Raw genomic sequence first — 24,682 nt, forward strand, 5'->3', positions numbered from 1 at the left:
TACCTTCTACTAATTTTTTTATTTTTCTAATTTTATTATTTTATTTTATTTATAATTCTTTATGTATTTTCTCTCATCTTTATGTATCTTATGTATTTTTTCTCATTTTTATGTATTTATAATTCTTAAAAGTATATAACTAATTCTGAATTTAAAATAACTCTACATCAAAATGACGTAATTGCGACTCAGCAGAGTAAATATATGATGACAAGGATACCTCAGACTTTTCTACAAATCCATGTTAACTTCTGCCTGTACAATCCAGTCTTTCTTTATTCGTCGAATATCGCTGATCATTTTGTACAGTATTCTTGTGCAAATAAGTTTACATAAAACTTTGATTTTTATGCAACTGTTTACGGGCAATTATCATCTGCAAAAATAACAAACAATCCGAAGAACCTTTTTTTAATCAATTTTATTGTTCAATTATTAGTACTGTTTTCGCTCGTTTTAAATCGAATGGTAAATGTGTTCTTTCTTTCCCTCGAAAGCGAAAAGAATAATTTAAACTTGCGCTGTAATAAAGTTTGTTATATAAATAGAATACATCCTCGATATTAACTATTAATTTTATAATTAATATTAATATTTACGTAAGATTAATTACGTAAGATTAATTTTCAAGAATGAAATAAAAGTGATTATTAATTTTACAATTAAAATCAATGTTTACTAAACTGTAAAATTAACTTTTATTACGAAAATAAAAGTGACTATTATATCAAAGTAGCATTATGTCACAACGGCAATTTGCATTTATTTTATGTATTTGCATAAATATTGCCAAGTTATCTTGTGTTCCCGCACAAACTTGCAAATCGATTGATAATGCTAATACCAACAATAATTATATACTGCCCGCTTATGCTATTGCTTCGTTAGCTTCACAACTTCCTAACTCGACGTTATGCGAAAAGGAATTGCAAAGCTTCCAAGATGCTGTTGATGAACGGATATTCTGGAGTTTGAAAGGTACACAAATTTTTTAATTACATTTATAATTTAATAAAGCGTTCAAATGTGAAGCAAGGCTAAAAATAAATAAATGTTAAATTGCTTAATTGTTTAATGATATAATGATCTAGTAGTTTAATTTAACTAAAATCGAATTGATTGACATATGGATAAAACATATATCTGGATAATAACATATATCAAAAGACTGATTTAAAAAATCAATAATTAACAAAAATGTTGCATAAATAAGAAATACTATTTAATAATTTTCTTAAATAACATTTGTTTTTTTATCTTGAAGTATTGGATTCTAGCGGCACATTTCAATCAGGTTTCCTTTTTGGAAATAATTTTTGGCTGGGCAGTCGTACCCAATGTGTCGATGCAATGAATAATATTCCTCTGCAGATCTCACAACGGCATTCATTAAACAAAACATTATATCATAATTCACAAATGGAAATTCCACCTTTTGAAGTGAATTACTTTGTTGTTCATTTCAAACATAATAGTACTCTTCAATACCATGTAAATCTACATAATGAAGTAAGTTTAAAAATTGGTATAAATAGAGAACAAAAGAGAGAGAGAGAGAGAGAGAGAGAGAGAGAGAGAGAGAGATTAGCTAAAATATATACTATAATAATAATTTATTTAAAAAAATGTGTATATATATATGTGTGTGTGTGTGTGTGTGTGTGTGTGTGTGTGTGTGTGTGTGTGTGTGTGTGTGTGTGTGTGTGTGTGTGTGTGTGTGTGTGTGTGTGTGTAACATGAATTGTTTAGATTAACTATGTTTCATATTATTTGTGATTATAAGTTATTGCGTGATAATTATTAGTAAAAAAGTTTTTAATATTTGACCTTTCAATTATTTAGTTATTTTGTTAGTATTATCTCATTAGTATTATCGCTATTTCGAAAGTGTTTGATGACATAATTTTTTCTGGAAACTTTCTCTTGCATATTAAAGAATTGCTGAATCTTTAATTAACTAATTTTGTTAGACTTTTCAGAAACTACTTTCAGAACACTATTATAATTTTTATTTATCTTGAATAAAGTTTGGCAATAAAGTTATTATTGCCAAATATATTTGGTAAACTTTATTGCCAAAAACATGTGATATTTCCGGATATAAATTTTTGTTCAAAATGTTTATGTTAGTTAATCTTCTTTATTAACTCTTAAATGTTGTGTGTCTTAATAATCTGCACAAAACGCAATTTTATATACAAGGTAACAAAAAGTATTTCAAACGATTATTCACAATCAAATCGATAACACTATCTTATGATTCCTTTGAAACCATACAACTTTTGTCTACAATTTTTTTTTTTTTTTTTAATAAAACTCATGTTTTTCAAAATATTCCAGTGTCCCGAACTTTTGTTACATCCTGTATATAAACTAATTGTTACACTAATTGTTGTTCTGTATATAAGCTAAACATTCAGTATTAAGATATATTATATAGATATTTTTATTTTAGGATGTAATAATGCTTGGACTTTGTTTACCAGCATCATGCTCTGTAAATGATATAAGTTTAATTTTGGAAAGGATATTCCATAATAAAGTTTTTTTAATTGGTGATCTCTATTCTGCGAATTTTGAGCTAATCCAGGTTAAAGATTTAAAAAACGATTATAAATGGCTAATGAATGGTGCGATACCTTTTATTTGGTATGCAATAATAATAATAACAATATTAATAATAATAAAAAATGCATAAATCGCAATTAATCATATAAATAGAATAATATACGTATATAGATATAATTATTTATTAAAACAAATTTTTATCCAAGAGTGATCTATAAAAGTCTGAAAGAATATTGGAGATTTGTCACACTTATTAATCTTGTATTTGTAGCATCATTTTAGTGCTTTCCATCTTTATGGTAATAATCGGAACAATATACGATATATTCGTTCATCAGAAGTGTACAAACAAAGAGGATGAAACTAACAATAAGATTAGTAAGTATTATATTAAGAAACATTTCAAATTTGTCTAACTTTAAAAATATACATTTCACGCATTATGATTATATATACATATATTTTAATTTGATGTAATATATTAATTAATTTGATGTGATTGATGACTCATAAACAAATCGATGTTATTATTTATATAAACATTTCCAAAATTAAATCTGTTGCTGATTAATAAAAAAATTTTTATTTTTATATTATAACACATTATTAAAGATATTTTAAATTTAGATACAAAAAATGGAACAATCCAAGAAATGGAAATGGAAGGAGTCTCATCTTTGCCGGAAAGTAAACTCGGAATGATATTAATATGTTTTTCTGCTTATACAAATACAAAAGTAATATTTAATACAAAATTACACCCAGATACTCTACCTATTATTCATGGCTTAAGATTTCTAAATATGTGTTGGGTAATTGTTGCCCACTGCGTAATTTACATAATAGATTACTTGGGCAAGTAATTTGAAAATATCTAGAAAATATCCGATTCTTGTTCTCCACACATAATAAAAATTGTTTTTCTGTATGCAGACAATAAACCATGGACAATTAAAGCCATCTCTAATTTCACCTTTCAAATATTAACCAATGCAAGCTTATCGGTCGATACTTATTTTTTTTTAAGTGGATTCTTAATGTCCTATTTTTATCTAAAGGATAAAATGGATAAAAATCGGATGCAACCGCTTACTTTCAGAGCAAAGCTAAATGAATTCCTCATCTTGGTAATAAGACGATTTATCCGGTACGTTTTTATCTTGATAAACGCACGAGGCAGCAGCGAAATATGAAATAAAATAAATATTATAATAAAAAATAAATAAAGAAAGACAACATAAAAAACGATAGTGATGAAATTCAACGATGAACTAATATTGAATTTACATATTTGTATATGTAAAATCTTGTTTAGACTGACTCCGGCTTACGTGATGATATTATTGATATCGCAATTAAGCTTAACCTGGCTCGACAAAACTTCACCGTTTTATTTATATGAGAGACTGCATGAGAATTGTCCGAAATATTGGTGGAAAAATCTTTTATATATAAATAATTTTTCCCCTATTAAAAACATGGTACAAACAAAATATTTATTTAATTTAAATTAACATTAACAACATTAACAATTAACAATTTAAATTAACATACAAAATTATTTTTAAAAGCGCATACACTCAAACAGTACGGAATGTTCCGGATGTGCTCAAGATGTTCTAAGATATTTCTTAGGACATCCTGGACACGTTCTGAATGATTTTGGAACATCTTGTGCTGGATATCTGGGCAAATTATTAATATTAACTTTTTTTCCCTTAAAGTGTATGAGTTGGAGTTGGTATTTATCCGCCGATATGCAATTTTTTATAATTGGTCTAGCGCTGTTAATTTTGTCAACAACGTAAGTTAATTATTGTCAACTTTACTAATGTAAACACATATTCAGTACATATATTTGAATAAATAATGAATTTTTTAGATATTTTGTCATGGCTGTCGTTATATTGATTTCACTTTTAATCGGCTCGATTATTTTCACCGGTTATCTTTCATACATCTACGAATTTATTCCGACGTAAGTAATTAAAATATTTTGCTTATTATAAGATTAATTAAGAAAGCATTCTTCTTACTGTTACAGATTGGATGAACAGCATAGACTTGCAGATGTGTTATATTTTCCATCATGGGTTAGAATAAGCCCATATATTATTGGAATTATAATAGGCTACATTTCAATACGATTAAACGGAAAGTTTGTTTTGAAACGGGTAAAAAGTTTGATTTATATAAATCTAATGTATCAAAAAGATAAATAGTTATCTAAATAATCATGGAATACGGTGTGCACCGAAGGTGCCACCGTAAAAAAGCCACTTAAAAGCATTCAAGATAATTTAACAAAGTCGAATTTTTTTCAATTAATACTTTTAATTATTTAATTTATTTTTAATTTAGTCACTATTTAATCTCGTAACGTTTTCTACAAAAATAACGATATCAGAAAATTGATATCATTATAAAAATGTTAATTATTAATAATACCGATATGTGAGTGGACAAAGAATTTAAAAAAAAATATCTTGCAAAAGATATTTTAAGATAGTAATTTGATATTATTTACAAGCTATTTGATATTATTTTTAAAAGATTTTAATAAAATTTTGCGAAAGCAATTTTAAAGAAATCTTCTCTCCTCCTAATGCTCTACTGAAATATTATTTATATTAATTTAGTTCTTATTTGTATCACAGTAATTTAATGTAAATTTTAGAGAACTGTAATATTATGTTGGTGCCTTGGTAGTGCTTGTAATCTTAGCATGTTATTTGGCATTTACAAGCGACAGGTACCCATTCTATATTCCACTTTTTATATCGCATTCCACAGAGGCATTTGGGCCATAGGTATAGCATGGATTGTAATAGCATGTCTTACGCAACACGGTGGTTAGTTTATTATTATTATAAATTTATTTATATAATCTATTAATAATACTTTTAATAATCTGTTTTGCATAAAGATTTGCATAAATAATTATTATACAATAAATTCATGTAAGTTTGTAGATATTATATATCTATAAATCTATTTTCCAGATAGCACAAAACATTTGGAATACATTCTGGTTGATTTTGAAATATCTCATCTGCTATCTGAATTAATTTTAACTTACATTTTGAAATGCGTTTTTATTATAATAAATATTGGCATATAATGTAGGATAATAAATAATGTCATATATTTTTAGATCAATGTTATGATTTACATAAGTGTTAAACTAATCGTCAAATCTTTGACTTAATTACAGGTATCATTAACGATATTTTATCATTCAAAGGCTGGGTTCCTTTCAGTAGATTGTCGTATTGCGCTTATCTTATAAATCCTTTCATCATACACTTTTTTCACCTGCAAACTGAAAAATCTGTCCATTTTGAACTCATATCCATGGTAAGTAAACAAGCTAAATTCTGACATTAATTGAAAATTATAACTTGTTGTTGTTAACTCTTTTATTTTTTATTTTTAGATTGTCACGTCCATAGGATTTTTGGGAATCATTTATTTCTGTTCCTATATATTATCCTTACTCGCAGAAACACCGTATTCTTTATTACTGAGAAAAATTATGCAAACTCGCAATAGAATAAAGTACAAGTGGCGTAACAGTGAGAAATTATAATTTCGCAAAATTTGAAAATATCATAATATTATAATAATAATAATAATAATAATAATAATAATAAAAGTACATTAATTAATTGCTCGGAGAGATTGTCATGTATAGATAAAATAAAATCAACAATCAACAAATTCGTATCTGATTACATACTTGTAGATTTGTAGAGTTGTCTTTGATTTTAGAATTATAAAATTTAAAAATCTAGTTTATAGATTTATATTAGACAATTATAAGGAAAAAGAATATGTGATTATGAATATGTGATTAATTCATTAAAAAAAACTAAAATAAAACGCATAAATCCAGGTTTGCTATACCAAATATCTGCACAATAAAGAATAGAAGTTAATATTATATTGTTTTATCCAATCAATCTTATCGTATCTCTATGTTTGTTCTTTAATTAAAATTACATAGTTGTTAATTTAAAGTTCTCATGACATTAGGATGCTGTGTGTGTGTGTGTGTGTGTGTGTGTGTGTGTGTGTGTGTGTGTGTGTGTGTGTGTGTGTACATATTACCTATGAGGTGATTTGTCTTTTATTTAAATTTGCATTTTTATTATCATTCAAATTTTTGTTAGCTATATGAATATAATATGAATATAATGAATGAATATAATTAAATACAAAAATGCAGCAATAATATACAATATTATTGCCGCATTTGTGATGTAAATATATACACTTATTTATTAAACACCTATACAAGAATAAATTATAAATTTAATATTGCATTATAAATTTTTCAGATATTTATACACTCAAGAAACTTATATCGGTAATCGTAACATAAATTATAAAATTTTACCCAAGGATGAATGTTTTTAACATTATTTTGTCAATAAATCATGTAAAATATAAAGAAATAATGTAATAAATAAAATTGTGTCTTATTTTTCTTCAAAGAAAAAATTGCTGAATAATACGTCTATTAACGATTCTGCAACTATGTTCAATGAAAGGATTTGTTTTCTGAACAAATGGAAAGCCATTATTAATACATGCGTCAACAATTTATTTTTTTTTCTAATATAATATACATGTAGCACAAGCATTCATCATGCATAGTAAAAAGATTCCCTGAAACGTTCTCAAATCTTCTAAAGATTTGTTGCGATTCTTGTCATTTTTTAAATTGATACTTTCGGGGCTCTAAAAGTTAACACAAGTCTTCTGAACACAAATATGCAACAGAATTTTATATCAATTATAAATTAAAGTGAAATTTCTTTCTTTTTCACTTTTATATAACTGATCAGATTTACAAATATTTCATTCTTTCAATATCACAACATGTGCGCTTAGCGCAAGGCATTCCTACACTTTACGAGCGCATGCATGAGCTCATAATGTATTTTTTTTTCCTAATTTATCTATAAACCATCTATAAACCATCGCTTTTTACAAATGAATAATATCAGAAATTTGACAAAAGCAAGTATTTTCGCAAGTACAAATTCTATACATAACTACATGTTGCATTATCATTTAATAAAGCTTAATATAAAAGAGAATTCCGATTTCAGTGCTTGTTACCACTAGCTAGCTGGAGTTCTAATTATATAGAATGCTTAGCATCGCGCTGCTCTCAAAAGATTAAAATATTATAAACTAGAATTAAAATTATATACAGAGAAGACTGAATTTTGCAGTTAAAATAAAACGTAGCAGCTCGGAGCGACGCAAATATTTATATATTTGAAATAGAGATGTAGAACTATGTATTTTTTCAAAGTTGCACATTTAGAATAAATTGAAAACATATACGATGAATAAAAATTGTAAAAAAAAGATTATATTTTGTAGATAAACACTACTTGTTATTTAAGTATAATGTAAAACTCATATGGCATTTAATAATAATATGCATCAAGTATAGCAAATTATAACAAATTATTACAAATCTTTACAAATCTCTTTTCAACATTTTCACATTATATATACGTTATTTATAATCAATGATTGTCAAGATGATTGAAATTATATATGTAGGTATATATAAATTTAGACTATAGATCCTCTCTATTCTAAAATATCAGCCGTTAAGAATTCAATATACATTAAGAAAATATAAAATATAATGGATGATATTTTTACAAGAATAAAGAGCTGTCATTAAAATATAATAGAGATTGAAGAAGATCACAAAATACAAATATGTCATTGCTCTATTATTCCAAAATAGATGGGTAATCAGTTTCTCGTGATTCTCGAAAAGAATAAAGATATTTAAAGTAAATTGTAACAAGAATTCAACGATGCATATTAAATTAAACATCGGAATTATAATAGCAGATTTCATATTGGATATCAATATATAAAAATAAAATCAATCGATATATATATATTATTTTGGCCAATAATTTTTTTTCGTTAATTCTTTCGTCTTCATTCATCATATGTCATCGACAAATATTTTAGCGAGATTATTGTTTACACTATTGTGAGCATCAGGTACATCTTTGTCGCATTTCTTCAAATTTTCGTTGTAACTTTCATTAAAATTTTCATGATTTTTATTATAATTTTCATCATATTTTTCGTTAAAATTTTCATCGAGACTGTTATCAACACTTTTACTTGTTGTTGCTTCGACGTTATAATCGTTCATAGATTTGTGTTCCACATTTTTCGATATCAATGTTATATCACGGATGCACTTTCTAATTTCATGTCCGATAGCAGCTGCCAACGGCGGTGGTACCGCATTACCGATTTGCCGATGTTTATCGGTTATTGCACCAAAGAAACGATATGAATCAGAAAAACCTTGAGATCTCGCACATTCCCTTACACTGACAACTCGATTTTGCACTGGATGCAAAACACGACCCTAAAAATCAATTATCATGTTTAAACGACAGACTCGTTCGATTTTTATATTCAAATTAAAAGTTTACTAATAAAATTACGTATTGCATAGAAACATATATAACTTCATAATATTTTAAAGAGATCCTTTGAAAAAATTCTTAATGTATCATTTCAAGTTATTGAACTGATATAGTATTTTATAGTTTCATTGACATACCTGTTTACCCATCGGCTCCGGATTGGTGATTGTTGTACTGAAAAATCCATCCCATTCCATTCTTCCATATAAACCCTTCCAATTATTATGTCGGCTTGAAGTATGTGGTAGACACCATGGAATCAAAGTATTAAATTGCTTGTCAGTAGGATCGCATGGATGACCACTACTGCAACTACATACTCCACGAAATGCACCTGTTGAGCTTTTGCCAACTTTCGAATCATCGTGCGTATATTCTCTAAAAAAGAAAAGAAAAGCAATAAGATTTAAATTTAGCCAACTAATTATTATATATTATAATCAATGAATTTATATAAGACTACTAATTTACAACATATCATAAAGAAAAGACAATAGATAAATAATCGAATGACTTGTACATACAATTTTTTGGAGAAGGTACCATCGCTCAATCGCACTACAATATTTGGCAAATCGCGCCAATCGGAACCATTTGTAGTTGGAATATAACTCATTCGCGCTGCTACAAGCGGAGACATTTCTTTGCATATGTGATCCATCAACATCGACCGATATGGTTTACCTCTCATCTGAAATAAATAAAATCGAATGAGAATCTCACTAATCATTTTCGAATCATTTAACGAGATATTTTTCTACAATAATTATTACAATATTAATTACTTTTCTCTGAAAATGTGTTATCGGTTCACCACCGTAAGGCATTTCCTCTATATTTGACCCGCATTTAATTTCCGGCAAATCATATAAAGCATCTTTTACAGTAATTGTTCTATATGGTGCAGATTCTTTCCAAACATGATTAGCATTATACTGAAATACATATATAATAAATTAATAGAGAAAAAACATGTACATAAATTTCAATTAATATTTAAGTATAAAATAGATGAAAAGCTCATACCTTTTTGTTATCTATCATTACAGTCAATGAGCAACATCGTTTATTGAAAACATGCGTTGGTTCTGGATATTTTGGAAGTATTTCTCCAGGTGCAGCAGCTATGAGTATCATCCTGATAAATTGATAAATTATTATTTTAACAAAATAAACTTTAATATATTCTCAAATAATATTAACAAACCCAATATATAGTGACTTCTAATGTTATTAGATTAATATAATGCAAAATGAACTCATAAATAATATTTTGTAATTGTGCAATTAATTTAATAGTTTAAAATAAGAATTGCACATATAAATATACAAATTTTTTAATTTAAGTTTAGATAGATGTATAGAAACAATCAAATTAGATCCATATTCATTCAACATATTAATTATAAATATAAAAACAAACCTTCTTCTTGTTTGTGGTACTCCATAACTTCCAGCTTGAAGGATACCAAAGGTACATTGATAACCCATTCGAATAAGGCATCGTAAAGTCAACTTTAGCACCATACTTTTCTTGCAGAATACAAAGTTTCGTACGTTTTCCATAATGAAAAATTTCGGTCTATAATAATCACAGTAAGCTAAAGTAGTAACAATGAGAGAATTTTTAAATAATGAGTATTGTCGCAAATTAAAGCGATTCATGCCACTGAAACCCTGACAAGGTGGCCCACCGCACAATAGTTCAACGTCACCTTTCTGGGGAAGTTTCTGACCGTTATCATCTACATAATCACCCTGAAAAGAAAAAGAAAATTTTACATATTAAATTATACGAAGAAATAAAACACAACATGATTTTCTTATATAAATAAATATTTTTATATCCTAAAAGAAAAAAACTATTAAAAAATGTAACATATTTGTTTTATGTGCAACATTAATTATTTACTAATAATAATAAATTTGTTGCTTTATATATGAATTATTTCAAAAAAGTAATATAACAAACTTACATTCATTACTCTTTGTAACAGCTTGTTGCAATCCTCCGAGAATACTGTAGTTTTTGGATTATTTAAGCGATATGCATTTGCCGCAGGTTTTTCTTTTTCAATTGCCCATAAAGTTTCAGCTACACCTGCTTGATGCATTCCTTCAGATAATCCTATTGATCAAAAGTGATTATAATTAAATTGTGCAAGAAACAAAGAGAAGAAAAAAAAGAAAAGAATATTAATTCTATAATTAGAATTAATTCTGTATTTACGGTTTTGCTTTTCTAATTTTTATTTTAATCAAAATTAATATTTTTTTTTAATTTGTCAGCAATTCTAACTCTAAATTATAATAGAAAATTATTTTATATGTACACTTGAACCATGTTGCTATAACTTCTTTCGCTTCAGTTAATTTTTAATTTTTTATATAAATATGAAATAAATATATAATATATATATATATATATATATATATATATATATATATATATATATACACATATTAATTACAGTTCTATAAATTTTGTGTTTTTTGGATTAGCCATATATCCGATATAAATCTAATTCCATAGAAGCTAGACTAATTAACAGGAAGAGAGATGTATAATATAATATAATAAATAATATATTACCTCCACAACCAGCAAAAATATCCAACATTCTTAATTTTCTTGACAATACAGGATAATCTACGGATGCTTCAATAACTTGTTTCTTTTCAGTTTTTTCTGTGTTCTTTGCTGTTGATTTGCCTTTTCCCTTTCCTTTTCCAAGTTTTTTCGTATTAATGATATCATAAGGTGGTTCATCGAATGTTTGTTCTTTAGGATTATATGCTTCGGTAAAATAAAATCTATTTGGACCAGTCATAGACCATTCTTCAATAGACTCGCTCATATTTTTGAAATATGCCAGATAACATTTACCGGCAACGACAGAGAAATTTACAGTGCACTCTACAATATAAATAAAACATTTTTATTCAAATTACTTTTTAGAAAGATAAATAAAGACATTTATTCGACATAAATATATTTAATAATATGATTAATAATGCCATATGACCACGATATCGAATGTTCGTTAATAATACTAAAAATTTCGAATTTATCTAAAATAACAACAAGAAATTCATGGCTCTATAAATTATTATATCTTACCTTCGTTACTCCAATAGACCATATTAATATCAGACTGCTCCATTAGTGCTAAATCTCGATGAGTATTTTCTGGTCGGTACATTATATTTATTTTAATAAAAATATCAGAAGGTGGCACTAATATATCAGTAGTTGTAGCATATATTGTGTTGATGTAACCGATATGAAAAGGTTCAGGAGTATCAACATTAGAGAATGTTGATTTATTATCTGCTTTTCTATAAAATTCTGGGAACATGTCTTCATCTACATATTTCATCTTTGGACTTTTGTTTTCTTGATATTTTCGTTTATGTTCAAATTTAAAAGCTTGTGGATATAAGAATACTGCACTACCAATTTTATATTCTTCGCCTTTGTATTTTACAAGTTCATAAGTTACGTCTTTACTGCTTTTCTCCTCTATTCGATTATAGACCTAAACAAGCAAAAACCGATACATATCTTATTTAAATATTTATGCTTTTCTTGATAATAGAATTTCATAAAAGTCATGTGCACATATACAAAATATATTTTTATTTTAATAAACATATAATGCTAAATAAAAATTATATAATTTTAAAAATTGTAACTAAAAAGAAATCAAAATTTAAACAATTCCTTTTTCCTACATTGTCAAAGAAAATAAAGCCAAGAAAATTATTAAATGTCGTATTATATCATAATATAAATATTGTTTTAATTTATATCTTATATTCCTACAAAGTTGAAAAAAATTTGGTTTCTAGATTAATTTTTATAACTTAAATAAACTTTTCTTATAATTATTTCGTACCTTAGGTATATCACGTTGTGTTTGTATAGCCAATCGGGTGCAAGAGGGACAGAATCGATGACTAATTTGTTTTCCCGGACATTCCGGATCCGGTGGCGGATCTTCAAATCGAGCACTTTCAGGATCATATTTTAATTGATAAAAGAATGTTTTACCATCTGTATCTTTTATATCATTATCTACATCCATATTTCCTGCAATATATAACAAATTTTATAAATACAATTATGTAAATATAATGACAAAATAAAGGTATTGCCTTGGGAAGACATCGAGAAAAAACAAGAATACTAAATACATATGTATGTATTTATTGTATGTATTTAGTATTCTTGTTTTTATATTGTTTTATATTTTTATATTGTATATGTATGTAATGTTAAAAAAATCAAATCAATAATTTAATCTAATATTTTTACCTAATTCTGACCAATTCTCTGGTATCTTTTTATGAATAACAGTTGCCTTGGATCTAACGGATGTAAATGATGCTTCGCAACATTGATCACTAAGGAATAATTCTATAGAATCTGAAGTTTCACCAAGAATAGTGTCAACACCTCTACGAAGACGATTTGCGTGAAATCGTTTTGCTCCACCCTTGGTTTCCCACATAAACATAACTTTACAAATTTGTAAAGGAATTGTAGGATCTCTAGGCTCTAGCAAAACATAATCATTTATTTGGATTTTTTCATTTCCAACTATAACCGATTTGTAATACGTTTTCTGTCCCTCAACAATTTTATCTTCTTCTTCCCATATTATATCTTTCTTAAGTTCTTTAAAATCTTCCTTTTTACGTTCCTCCTCTTGTATTATTTGATCTTCTGCTGGATTTTCATACTGTTCCTCATTTTCTGGGTCAGAATCATCTGCTTCCTATATAAAAATGTAAATTTTCAAAAAAAAATTAGTAAATAAATTTATTTCTACTTATTATGTTTTATTAAATAAACAGTATATAGATCGAAGATATGTTTAAACAACAGGAAAGGAATATAGATAAAACAGGATCTTCTAATAATAGTCTAATAATCTTATATTTCTACATTTATAAAAATTATATTTGTATTATTTGTATTATTTAAATGCCAAAGATCTTGCTTTCTCATATTTTTTATCTACATAATCAAGAGATAATCGCGTATAAATTTTTATATTAAAAAATTGACAGTAAGTAACATAGACCGATTCTTGGCAAGCAGGATCTTGGTTGCTAAAATCTTTTTGTATGAATAAATTCAAATAAATATATCACCAATTATAATATCGATTAAAATCCCCAGATTTTATGTTGCTGTTGTTTGTTAACATGTACTGGCTGGTATTAATGTATAGTTAAAAAAATTGAATCGTACTTGGATCGCCAAATTTGGACATCTCCTTCTAATACATGCTTGCTTTTGGCTTCCCTTGCCTCCGAATTTCGTCATATTTTTGCAAGCAACACAAACACCACAGTCAGGTTGTTGGCAGTTGTCGCAAATGCCACATCGCCACCTTTTACGTGTCTAATAAGAAAAAATGTTCATTAATAACATTAAAAAAAAAGCAGTAAACAATGTAAAAATACATACCACATTATGTTTGGCAAGTTGACCAGAAAAAATATTTTCAAACATATTGCTAACTAGTTTTGTCGTAGTGGCCATTGACCACGCAGGCGTCTTGACCTTCTGTTCGCGTCTCACTGAACGAAGAACCGATTTCTTACCCAATGTGATACCACAGAGCTTCATGAGAGATCGTATACATGGAGCCGTAATGAGAAGGATATCATCAGCTTCAGCAGAATTATCAAATGATACAACTTGATCGCAAATAAATTGTGCATGGCGTAACAATGTATCTTCTGTGAATCTCATCGTTTCTTTAGGAGGTACTACTGTCTATAATAACGCAAAAATAATAAAATATATATTCAAAAAGCATGTCAAAAATATAATTGTAAAACAGCAAACTTACTCGAAGTTTATGTAACAAGTCTTCGTAAGATGGATTAACTTCATCTAGTAAAAATTCTATAACCAATTTACTCATATATATCTTCTCTCTAACAATATCCATGAATGGTGCATAGGCTTCAGACGGTTCCATCAAAATATATTCCGCGAATGCCGTACTAAAACCTATTAATGCTAATTCTCCTCCATCGAATCCGGTAACATACCATTCATTTATTGGCCCCATATCTTTTGTCGGTATACCTCCTTCAGGAGAGGAGTTTTCATCATAAATAGGTTTCATGTACCCAGAAAAATACAATAGTACATTTTTTTCTATAAGTCCTGTATCAAAGGGGCATAGGTGTCCATTCATGTCGTAAACACTAAAAAAAATTATTTTATTATTAATATGCATAATTTCAATATGTAAATTTTTTTAATAATTTTGCTTACATACTAAAATATATATGCTATTTAGAAAATTTACCTAAAATGAGTTAATTTATTTTGCGGTCTCTCATCGCTTTCATCTATATAAGATTCATCTCCAATAAATAAACATAGGTTAGGATCAGTTAAAGCTATCTGTTCTTCAATTGCACCATTAGGATGGCCTTGATATAACTTTATATCATCATTCAATTTTTGTTTACAGTGTTGGCATCGTTCTACTACAACAGATGCTTTTTTATTTGGAGATTTTGATTCACATATTTTCTTATTGTTCTCCACTTTTGTTCTCTTCTCTGGATTTTCTCTTATTTCCTCCTGATTTATTTCTGGATCATGATTTTCCTTATCGAATTCTGGAATAACATTTCCATCAGTTTTTATTTCGATTTCATGACAATCAGATACCACTGATTCCTTGTTTGTTTCTGTAGTTATGTTTTTCTTTGCTGATTGCTTTGGAGTTTTATCTAATACGGATGTATCTAAGTTTACTTTGGAATTTAATTCCACTTGTTCTTTTACTTCATCTGACTCTTTATTACGTTTCATACTCCGAAGTATTTTCTTCTTACTGCATCCTGGTTCATTTTCTGTCATAAGAAAATAATATGAATTTAAAATCAATCCTTAAACAGCTAATAATTCATAATTCTATATGGTATGCAGTAGGTAAAAAAACGAATAATGAATATGAAAATTATGGACCTATGGAACTTTCTGAAAATATATGTATATCGTTGAAAATAGCTTGGAAACAAATCAACAACATTTTTCTTGTGAGAATTAAATATATTTTCATCAGAATTTTGAACTTTTGCATTAATTTATATAGTTACTCCAATTGCTTTTTTAAGAAAGTTAATTATTCAAATTTGAGAGTCCAGAAATTAAAGTATTTGAAATTAACGATCATCAGATTTGTGAAATTGATCAGAATGAATTCCGAATAGACTTACTCCATTATTTCCTAGATTTCTATTGCATTTTTTACAAAAAAAAAAAAGGATAGACTAATTTCTATTAGAATTCATTCTACGTAAGTCTATAACAAATCCATCGTCGATTTACACAGCTGTTATTATTCGTTGTTATATCAGGTAAATAAATTTCTGGCACTCACCTCGTGACTCATCTCTTACTCGCCGGCTAGCAATGTTACGTTCGATCGCACGATCTGTACCACGAGCCATCGCGGCTAGCAAAGATGTTGGGAAATGTGAAAAGGGATCCGCGTATCGATTCATACACTGTCCATTACGAGTGTCCACTCGTACGCGCGTCCCGCCTTTCCAACACGTTCCCGCCAACAGGAGAGGGATATCGATAATTTTTCGCGCCTAACCGGAAACGTCGCTGTTAACCTACGCTGGCTTGACCGTCCGAAGCGATCTAGTGATCAATTGTGTGCTTTGAAACGATATGAAGAATTACAAAAGCGAGGAAATTCATTGGAATATCTGCAACTTCATGTGTCGGAAGCTAGTAAATTTTCTTGCTATTGTAATTTTCACTTCGCTTCAAGATACACAATCGACTCCCTGAAGTCCGGCGTCGTATGATCATCCGGCATCGGCCTTTCCACCTTTTGACGCGTTATTAGCGATACATAAAGATATGTCAAGTTTGCTAAGCGGAGAATGTTATTTATATAGTTTCTACGAAGTCAGATGCAATTGATAAATGCATGATGTCACAGGTACAACGCAGCGATAAACAACAAGAGACGGCAGACCACAACAAACTGGCAGCGATTACTCCGGACTATGCGATTAGTACAAATGTGAATACATCGATGGTATCGATTCCAGGGATTTTTTTGGAATATTTTTTGGAATATATTCGATAATCGAATTCGATTCTAGGGTTATTGCAATCTATCGATTGCTGTATTTTGTTCACAAACATTAAATCTTTTTTTATTAATATCGGTGCTTTCCGGTATTTAGTGATACAAGTCGACACAAGTATAATTTTGTCCTTGTTAATCATGAAAACTAAGGTAGAACGATACTTGTGTCGACTTATGTCACTAAATGGAAAGCACCTCTGTAGAGCGAGTCTGTAACTCTAAGAGCCTATCCAGACAAACTTGCATAGCAGCATAATCATATGCATAAAAAAAGTTACCCCCAATCGCATTTCTATCATAAGGACATACGTAAATTCCAATCTAATCTCAGAATGTAATCTACTTGATGCTACAAATGCTTCGAATCATTTTTTTAATTGATCAATTCATAAGATTCTTTATTCTAATTGGTTAATCAAACGCCTCGAAATTTTGTAGCGCTAAGAGCCATAGCCACAAAAAAAACTTAGGGCCGGAGAGGTGACGCCTCTGATTGCCCACGTTGCCAATTGGCCAATTTAAAATTAAATTATTTGATTGGTTGATCCAGTGGAAATCTCTAGGCATTGGTCGCTATTGCAACGTGGTCAAATGCTGGATTCAGACCAGCGTGATGACGCAACATGCGATGCGTGATATCCAATAAGCGGACAGCTTTTTCGAGAAAAATTGTACGCTTATTGGATCCCTATCATAGATACAGTCCCCACTTAATGTTTCTCTCACTTTCTTCTATTAGAGAGAGAAAAATATCAGGTGTTGTTTCTTCTTACTCGCAGCCGCCGATCGCTGTGGCCTTAGGGGTGTCTCCATTTCAAAAATGCTGAGTATGGCCTTCCCACCAAATTAATGAAACATTTTTTCAAATAACTTATTTTCATATATTAAACATTAAATTTTCCATTATTAATGTATTATATGTGTTTCTTATAAGTCTTAAAAAAAACGCATCAAAAATAATATCTCATGGGTGATGTGAAAAACTATTATTAAAACTATTATATATTTTCTATTATTTATTGTCACGTTGTAAACAAAATTAAATAATTTTAATTAAAAATTAAGATAGATTCGAGTAACTATTTTCTTTTATAATGAAAATAAAATTATAATATTTATTGTCCCTGAGTATTTTACATAATTCTTATATCTAATGAAATTTAATTACATAAAAATAAGAGCTTTTTCCTTAGAATACATCCTTTGGTCCTTTAGTGTTCTGTAAAGAATACATAAAATAAAATTAATAATACAATAGATCTACAAAGAATTGATTAATATAATTAAATCGATTAATATATCATTTATATATATTTTAAATGCAACAAAATCTTTTTTACACCTTTGCCCAGCAAGCAAAATGTTAGCAATTTGCTGGCAGATTGGCAGCAAATTCAATCGGATATTAACTGCAAACCCATAGCAATCTGTGCACATTAGGTTCAAGTTTTGTCGACAAAGCCTATGTCAGCAGATTGATGGCAGAAATCAAGCAGAGTCTGTTAATGTGCTGTGCACACGGATTGTTATATATACGCATATTTGTATATCGGCAGGCTTTGTCCTATTTTTGACGGCAGTTTGCCAACATCATCAAATATTACAAACACTGTATGCAATTTGTTTTATTTCTGTCATCAAATATTGGTAGCCATCAAATAGCAGGCTCTGCTCAAAATCTGTTTCTGCAGGTTTTGCTATCGGGATACAAATGTAAAAAAAATTTAATCAAGAATATTTAATTTATAAGAATACATATAAATTACATAGATTTATGTATAACCGAGTGTATTAATAATTTCAGCATGCTAAAAAATATATCGGTTAAATTTTTGTAATATTTAAAGATCATATATTTTTGTTTACATAAACGTGTGATTTGAATATTTCACATTTGTATAGAAAAAAAAATTATAAAATCTCCTTTTAAACTGATTATCATCAATAAATTTCGTTGTACATCATTATAATGTAATGAGATATGTGTGTGTATGTGTGTGTGTGCGTGTGTGTGTGTGTGTGTGTGTGTTTTACTATCTATTTTCCCTAAATTATTTACATAAAATATACTATTTTGTGTAGATGATTTTATTATTTTAAATAAGTCTAATTATAATAGCTTTCAATATTTTTATTGATTTACATTGAGCAATAATAAAATAGTTTGAATTTCTTACTTAAATAAAGAATTATTTATTAAACCAACATTTAAGTATAGTAGTAATATAGATTGCGTATTTATTGAAAATTATCAGAATTAAATTCAAAATTAAATCATTAAAAATAAGAATGTTCTTTTCAATATATTTTAACTATATAATATAATAGCAAAACATTATCGAAATTTAAAGGGAATATTTTTCTTGTATTTATACACTTTTTAAAACATTAAATAAATAGAAGTTAAAGTATAAATAAAATAATTTTTAAATTTTTATAAAAAAAATTTATAATTAATATTTTTCTTAATAGAAATGATGAAACTTTTTTGATTGTAAATATCCCCTGAAATCAATTAAAAAAAATCAATAGTTTACAGAAAGATTTTGAGTTATTATGGACATGGAATAATATTCATGCAGGAGAAAATCTAATTATGTGTATAAAATTAATAATTTATAAATAATATATCCTAGATAAACTATTCAATTCTGATGTTATCAGTGTAATACGCAATGTTTTTCTATTAGAATCAAATCAATGCAAATTTAAAAATTAAATAATTTTTCAACTACTCAGGAAATTTTACTCAGCTTCACACAGATTTATAGAATTTTCAACTGCAATAAGTTTGAATCGATCTAAGATTAATCTTGGATATATGTCATGAACTCAAAAATACATAAAAAAGTATAAAATATTAAATTATTAATAACTTTACTCAATTTCATATAATTATGTTTTTAAATAAAACATATCTTTCTGAAGTATTAAACATCTATCATTTAAATATGATTATATCTCAATTTGAAAGAAAAAGAAATCAATGCTTTAAGTAACCCAAAGAAAATTATATGACACTATTAATCGTTCTCAAGGTAATTAAAATCCGTGGTTGCTAGAACGCTATTAGAAAAAATAATGGAATCCTAACAACACAGACTCTGAAGACTCTGAATTTAAAAGAATATTTGAAAGATGTAAAAATAAAATTTTATATATATACTCTAGATATATATTTATATTCAACATAATTAAAGAATTTAAATAAATGTGTGTGTGTGTGGGTGTATATATATATATATATATATATGTATATGTATATATTTTGGATATTATATTAAAAAATAGTCTCAGTACATATCAAGAAAAAATTAGATATACTCAGAGATATATTTTTTTTCTAAAATATAAGTCATATTTTTTACTGCTGTACATTCTTGAATCGCATTAAAATTTTATTTCCGCTTTCATCAAATTTCAAATATATATCTATTTCATTTTAAGTACAAGTGTACACTAATTCAGCTATAAAAAACAGACCTATAGTATACATTTCAAATATGAAAGAAATACACATAATCTGCTTCTGTGAGATTCTCAGAACATTTATAGACTATTGCGGAACAGTTTACGAACTTTTTACGCTTTTATCAATGTTTTGATATATAATATATAATAAATGTAACATTTGCTGACAACTTTAAATTTTCTATTAATTACCTATACATTTAATTGAAACTTTCATGAAATTATATCTCTAATCTTTAAATTTATTAAATACTTTACATATTAGTGCAAAATCCACTGATACATAAAAATATTTTGATAATTATAAATGTTAAAAGTATTTTTCTAGATTGTGTAAAAATAATTTAATACTAAAACATATAATAGTTAGATATAAAGTAGTAGCAATACTTTTTATATATAATTAGAATTTGTTTTATTTTACACGCGCACACACACACACACACACACCAGAATTTATTTTATATATATATATATATAAATTTATCTTATATAAAAATACAAAATCTCATATCTATCATATCATATAAATAACATATAGATAATAAATACTTCCATCTTTATAAAAAAAAGTTTAAACTCTCTCGGAAATAATAAGCAATTTATTATTACACATACAATAATATATAGTTTATTTTAATTCATAATTTTTCACTTTTATTATCGTCCATTATATGCTTGTTGAACAGTTTCATGCTGATGGTGAGAAACCTTTTTTTTTATCTTTATATTTTCAAAAAAATATCACTAATATCTTAGTCATTTATTTAACATATATGTAATAGAATACGTTATTACTCCATGCAATATTTGAACGCAGTGAGCCTTTGAATATGTCTTTTTAATTCAAAGTTTTATTCAAAGTTTTATTCAAAGTTTAATTCAAAGTTTTTTTCAAAAGTATATTGAATTTGCTTTACTTTTTTATCTATGTACACTATTATCTATCTTGACAAATACATTCCTACAGCAATTTTATATTTCATGATATTCTTTTACACATGATAACCTTTGACACTTATATTTTGAAATTTTTTTCAGTCTTTACAAATGTCTTATGAGTAATTAATGATATTAAACGTATTAATATAATTTATTATTATTTATAATATTGCTACTACTTTTGCATATCTAATTCTTATATCTATATTATTATTTAATGCACATAGTAAACAGAACATTGTGCACATTTTTAACAAAATATATTATGTTGTACTGTCATTTCTTTTTACAAACTCAAAGGAACTATCGTCAGTCGCATCGATAAAATATGCTTGCGGCGTCATTATTGTCTTCTTGCCGATACGAGATGGAGTAAAATCTATATCTTTGAACTTTTTTTTATCTATTCCCATTTGTAACGGGTGAATATAGATTTCAGGATCCTCACGAAGAGGAACTGATTCCACATATTTATCATCGTCCATTACATGCTTGGATGCAGTTTCATGCTGACGTAAGGAGAAATTTTTTTTTATTTTTAAACGATTGTCTCTGAATATATTATATATATAAAACACATATTAGGTACATATACACAATATAATACAATATAATATATATTATTTATACCAAGACTTCCAGTTTTTCTTTCTCTGATGAATTTTCATTGTTTGAACCAATTAAATCCTGTAATGAAATCTTATTGATTTTCACCAGACCCATAATTGCGGCATTTCTAAACCACTTATCCATCTGCTTGATATATTTTTTACTTTCTTCGGCCTCAGATTGATTTGTTTTTATATTCTCATTTTCAGGAGAGTTCTGAGTTATTTTTTCCTTAGATTTAGTCATCTCATCAAGTTTTTTCTCCCAAAATTCTTCCCAATATTCATTTGAAAGATTACGACCACCATTTACCTGTGTGATATTAATTTATGTTTTACTGTTTCTTATATATGTTTAAAAATTACTTAAATACAAAATTTCTATAATTTTCTTTAATTATATATATTTTTTAATAAGAAACATTAATTTTACCTTAACCATCCTGTTGAATGCTATTACTTTTAATTGAAGCATGAAACATTTCTTTATAATGGTGTTAATTATTCTGTTTAAAAATGTTTGCTTACCTCCTTAATACCAGCTGAAATCCCAAATTTATCAAAGGAAGGTTTTACTTTATCATCTATAACATTTGTACAATCATCATCATCTATATCGGAGTCTTCTATTAACTAAATTTAAATAAACAAATATTAATTTACATATAATATAAATATACGATATAAATTAAAAACATTACTTTTATATGCATATTAATATATATATATATATACATATACTGACATGTATGTTTTTTGGTTTCTTAACTATCCGTTTATTCATCTTTTTGTCTTTTGCAGCCTGACTTAGTCCACGTAGTCGGTAGAACTTAGCATCTTCATCCATAAAAGTAAGTGATGTCACTTTTTTAATATCTTCACGCAAATCCATTTTTGTAAATCTAAAGTATAATTTAAATGCAAGATTTTTATAAAATAATTTCTAAGAATCTTATATTTATAAAATATCTACTTTAAAATTAAATTTAATTAGAAGTATCAATATTAAGACATTTAATATCAAATATAAAGAATTTCCTTATTAAAAATCAAGAAATTCTTCAAATTTTTAAAGACATAATAAAGTGTAATAACAGAGTATGTAAAAGTAAATATTTGTTAAAAAATCATTTCTAAATGTAAAATCTTATTAAAATGTTAATTGAAATGAAATCCAATATGTGAATACTTTGACAATTAATAAATAAATACATATTTTATTTTCACATTTAAAAATTCCATATTCTTCATATCAAAAATACTATACTATCCAGCTGTTCAATATAGAATCAGTTTCAATATTGGAACTTTTACATTACATGTACTTTCTCTTGATCAAAATCTTTTTGCAAATCAAAGGAAAGCATTATACTTTTTATAATTTATTAAAATTGAAGTATCCTTATTATATCTTTATATTTTCTTATAAAAAATATTAATTTTGAGAAGTTGAAATATACTTGTCTATGAAGGAGTTGTTCTGCATATGTTCTAAACCATTTGACAATACTTCCATGTCACACATAAACAGTTATATTATAATCACAATTTATAATATCATTTATATTCAACTATATAATAACACACTAAATTCAAGGTTATTATTTGAAAACAAACACAAAGGCTTGATTTTAAGTTTATCGAATATTTGTTTCGTTTGCGTTCAATCGTAATGACATATCCAAATTGCTTTGTTGTATGACGGCAGAACCTTTCGACCCACTTTTGCAAACACTCTACTTATTCAAAGTGACATTTTTATATATCTTGATCTTATGTGTCCTTTTTTTTCGCTCTCGCTAACTTGCGACAATTATTCAAAATATTCATCGAAAAATCAAAATAACATCTCGTAAGCCTGTTCCACAATACGTTGTGTGTCGGTGTCGTGGGCCATAAGAATGGGCCAATCACAATCAAATATTCTCCCCACATTCGTCAATGATTGGTCAATTATTGTGGCTTGCGACACTAATATGCGTATTGTAGAACAAGCCGTAGAGATCCTCTAAAGCCTTATGTCCACAAAATCGATCCGAGATCTCGGACAGAAAAAAAATTGACCAATTGCAATCAATATTTTCGCCAATTGATTAATATGATTGGTCAATTTTTTTTTCATTTGAGATCTCGCAAAAATGAGAATTTACTACGGCGATGTTTACACGGTGATGTTAAGTCCCGGTCTACAATAAGTAATTTAATCCTGAAGAAATTGACCAATCATAATCGATTATTCTTCTATTCTTTGATTATGATTCATCCATTTCTTATGGCTTAAGACTTAAATCACCTATTATAGACTGGGACTAATGAAAATTATCCAAACGTATTTTACATGTATCTTTATGATAGAAATGCGATTGGCTAATTTTCCAAAGACAAGCTTAAGAATGTTTGAGAGTAATCGTAGCTATCGTTTTGATATAACCACTAGGCGATATGTCACATATCCATT

General features: G+C 27.2%; 3 protein-coding genes across 7 annotated transcripts; 1 reads left to right on the plus strand and 2 right to left on the minus strand.

Moving 5' to 3' along the window:
- Window positions 1-23: 23 nt before the first annotated feature.
- LOC105423751 (nose resistant to fluoxetine protein 6-like) lies at window positions 24-6,511 on the plus strand. Its single transcript, XM_089074894.1, has 13 exons — window positions 24-978; window positions 1,265-1,509; window positions 2,456-2,649; window positions 2,840-2,946; window positions 3,196-3,423; window positions 3,502-3,715; window positions 3,884-4,049; window positions 4,293-4,372; window positions 4,451-4,546; window positions 4,613-4,742; window positions 5,246-5,420; window positions 5,783-5,925; window positions 6,005-6,511. The coding sequence occupies exons 1-13, from the start codon at window positions 741-743 to the stop codon at window positions 6,155-6,157; spliced, it is 2,169 nt and encodes a 722-aa protein (XP_088931020.1). The 5' UTR covers window positions 24-740; the 3' UTR covers window positions 6,158-6,511.
- A 639-nt stretch (window positions 6,512-7,150) lies between these two features.
- LOC105423735 (DNA methyltransferase 1a) lies at window positions 7,151-17,137 on the minus strand. 3 transcript variants are annotated; one of them, XM_089074893.1, is made up of 17 exons: window positions 16,881-17,137; window positions 16,475-16,743; window positions 15,389-15,944; window positions 14,921-15,284; window positions 14,533-14,844; window positions 14,314-14,466; window positions 13,372-13,834; window positions 12,953-13,146; window positions 12,175-12,592; window positions 11,647-11,970; window positions 11,030-11,181; window positions 10,477-10,811; window positions 10,080-10,191; window positions 9,839-9,988; window positions 9,578-9,744; window positions 9,191-9,431; window positions 7,151-8,992 (listed from the first exon to the last, which is right to left on the minus strand). In XM_089074893.1, the coding sequence occupies exons 2-17, from the start codon at window positions 16,596-16,598 to the stop codon at window positions 8,555-8,557; spliced, it is 4,503 nt and encodes a 1,500-aa protein (XP_088931019.1). In that variant the 5' UTR covers window positions 16,599-16,743; window positions 16,881-17,137; the 3' UTR covers window positions 7,151-8,554. The 3 variants fall into 3 exon arrangements, with proteins under 3 accessions (XP_088931019.1, XP_011631935.2, XP_011631933.2); XM_011633633.3 differs by having other exon boundaries at window positions 16,866-17,137; XM_011633631.3 differs by having other exon boundaries at window positions 16,475-17,137.
- Window positions 17,138-20,898: 3,761 nt separating this feature from the next.
- On the minus strand, window positions 20,899-24,531 carry LOC105423734 (uncharacterized). 3 transcript variants are annotated; one of them, XM_089074828.1, is made up of 6 exons: window positions 23,685-24,531; window positions 22,970-23,126; window positions 22,753-22,857; window positions 22,658-22,708; window positions 22,247-22,537; window positions 20,899-22,125 (listed from the first exon to the last, which is right to left on the minus strand). In XM_089074828.1, the coding sequence occupies exons 1-6, from the start codon at window positions 23,747-23,749 to the stop codon at window positions 21,880-21,882; spliced, it is 915 nt and encodes a 304-aa protein (XP_088930954.1). In that variant the 5' UTR covers window positions 23,750-24,531; the 3' UTR covers window positions 20,899-21,879. The 3 variants fall into 3 exon arrangements, with proteins under 3 accessions (XP_088930954.1, XP_088930955.1, XP_088930956.1); XM_089074830.1 differs by having other exon boundaries at window positions 21,983-22,168; XM_089074829.1 differs by lacking the exon at window positions 22,658-22,708.
- Between the last annotated feature and the right edge of the window lie 151 nt (window positions 24,532-24,682).

This window comes from Pogonomyrmex barbatus, unplaced genomic scaffold (assembly GCF_055798465.1).
Source record: "Pogonomyrmex barbatus isolate J1 unplaced genomic scaffold, ASM5579846v1 scaffold18, whole genome shotgun sequence".
NCBI classification, from domain to species: Eukaryota; Metazoa; Arthropoda; class Insecta; order Hymenoptera; family Formicidae; genus Pogonomyrmex; species Pogonomyrmex barbatus.

Bases quoted from the DNA above. Each gene is read 5' to 3' on its own strand.
- LOC105423735 (XM_089074893.1), bottom strand. From the start codon at position 16,598: ATGAATCGATACGCGGATCCCTTTTCACATTTCCCAACATCTTTGCTA. The intron at 13,835-14,313 runs GTACGATTCAAT...ATTTTTATATAG, and splicing joins GTCCAAATTTGGCGATCCAA to GAAGCAGATGATTCTGACCC. The intron at 10,812-11,029 runs GTAAGTTTGTTA...TTTTCTTTTCAG, and splicing joins TGTTACAAAGAGTAATGAAT to GGTGATTATGTAGATGATAA.
- LOC105423734 (XM_089074828.1), bottom strand. From the start codon at position 23,749: ATGTGTGACATGGAAGTATTGTCAAATGGTTTAGAACATATGCAGAAC. The intron at 22,858-22,969 runs GTCAGTATATGT...ATTTAAATTTAG, and splicing joins AGAAACCAAAAAACATACAT to TTAATAGAAGACTCCGATAT. The intron at 22,709-22,752 runs GTAAGCAAACAT...ACCATTATAAAG, and splicing joins TTTCAGCTGGTATTAAGGAG to AAATGTTTCATGCTTCAATT.
- LOC105423751 (XM_089074894.1), top strand. From the start codon at position 741: ATGTCACAACGGCAATTTGCATTTATTTTATGTATTTGCATAAATATT. The intron at 1,510-2,455 runs GTAAGTTTAAAA...TTTTTATTTTAG, and splicing joins ATGTAAATCTACATAATGAA to GATGTAATAATGCTTGGACT. The intron at 4,547-4,612 runs GTAAGTAATTAA...TTACTGTTACAG, and splicing joins ATCTACGAATTTATTCCGAC to ATTGGATGAACAGCATAGAC.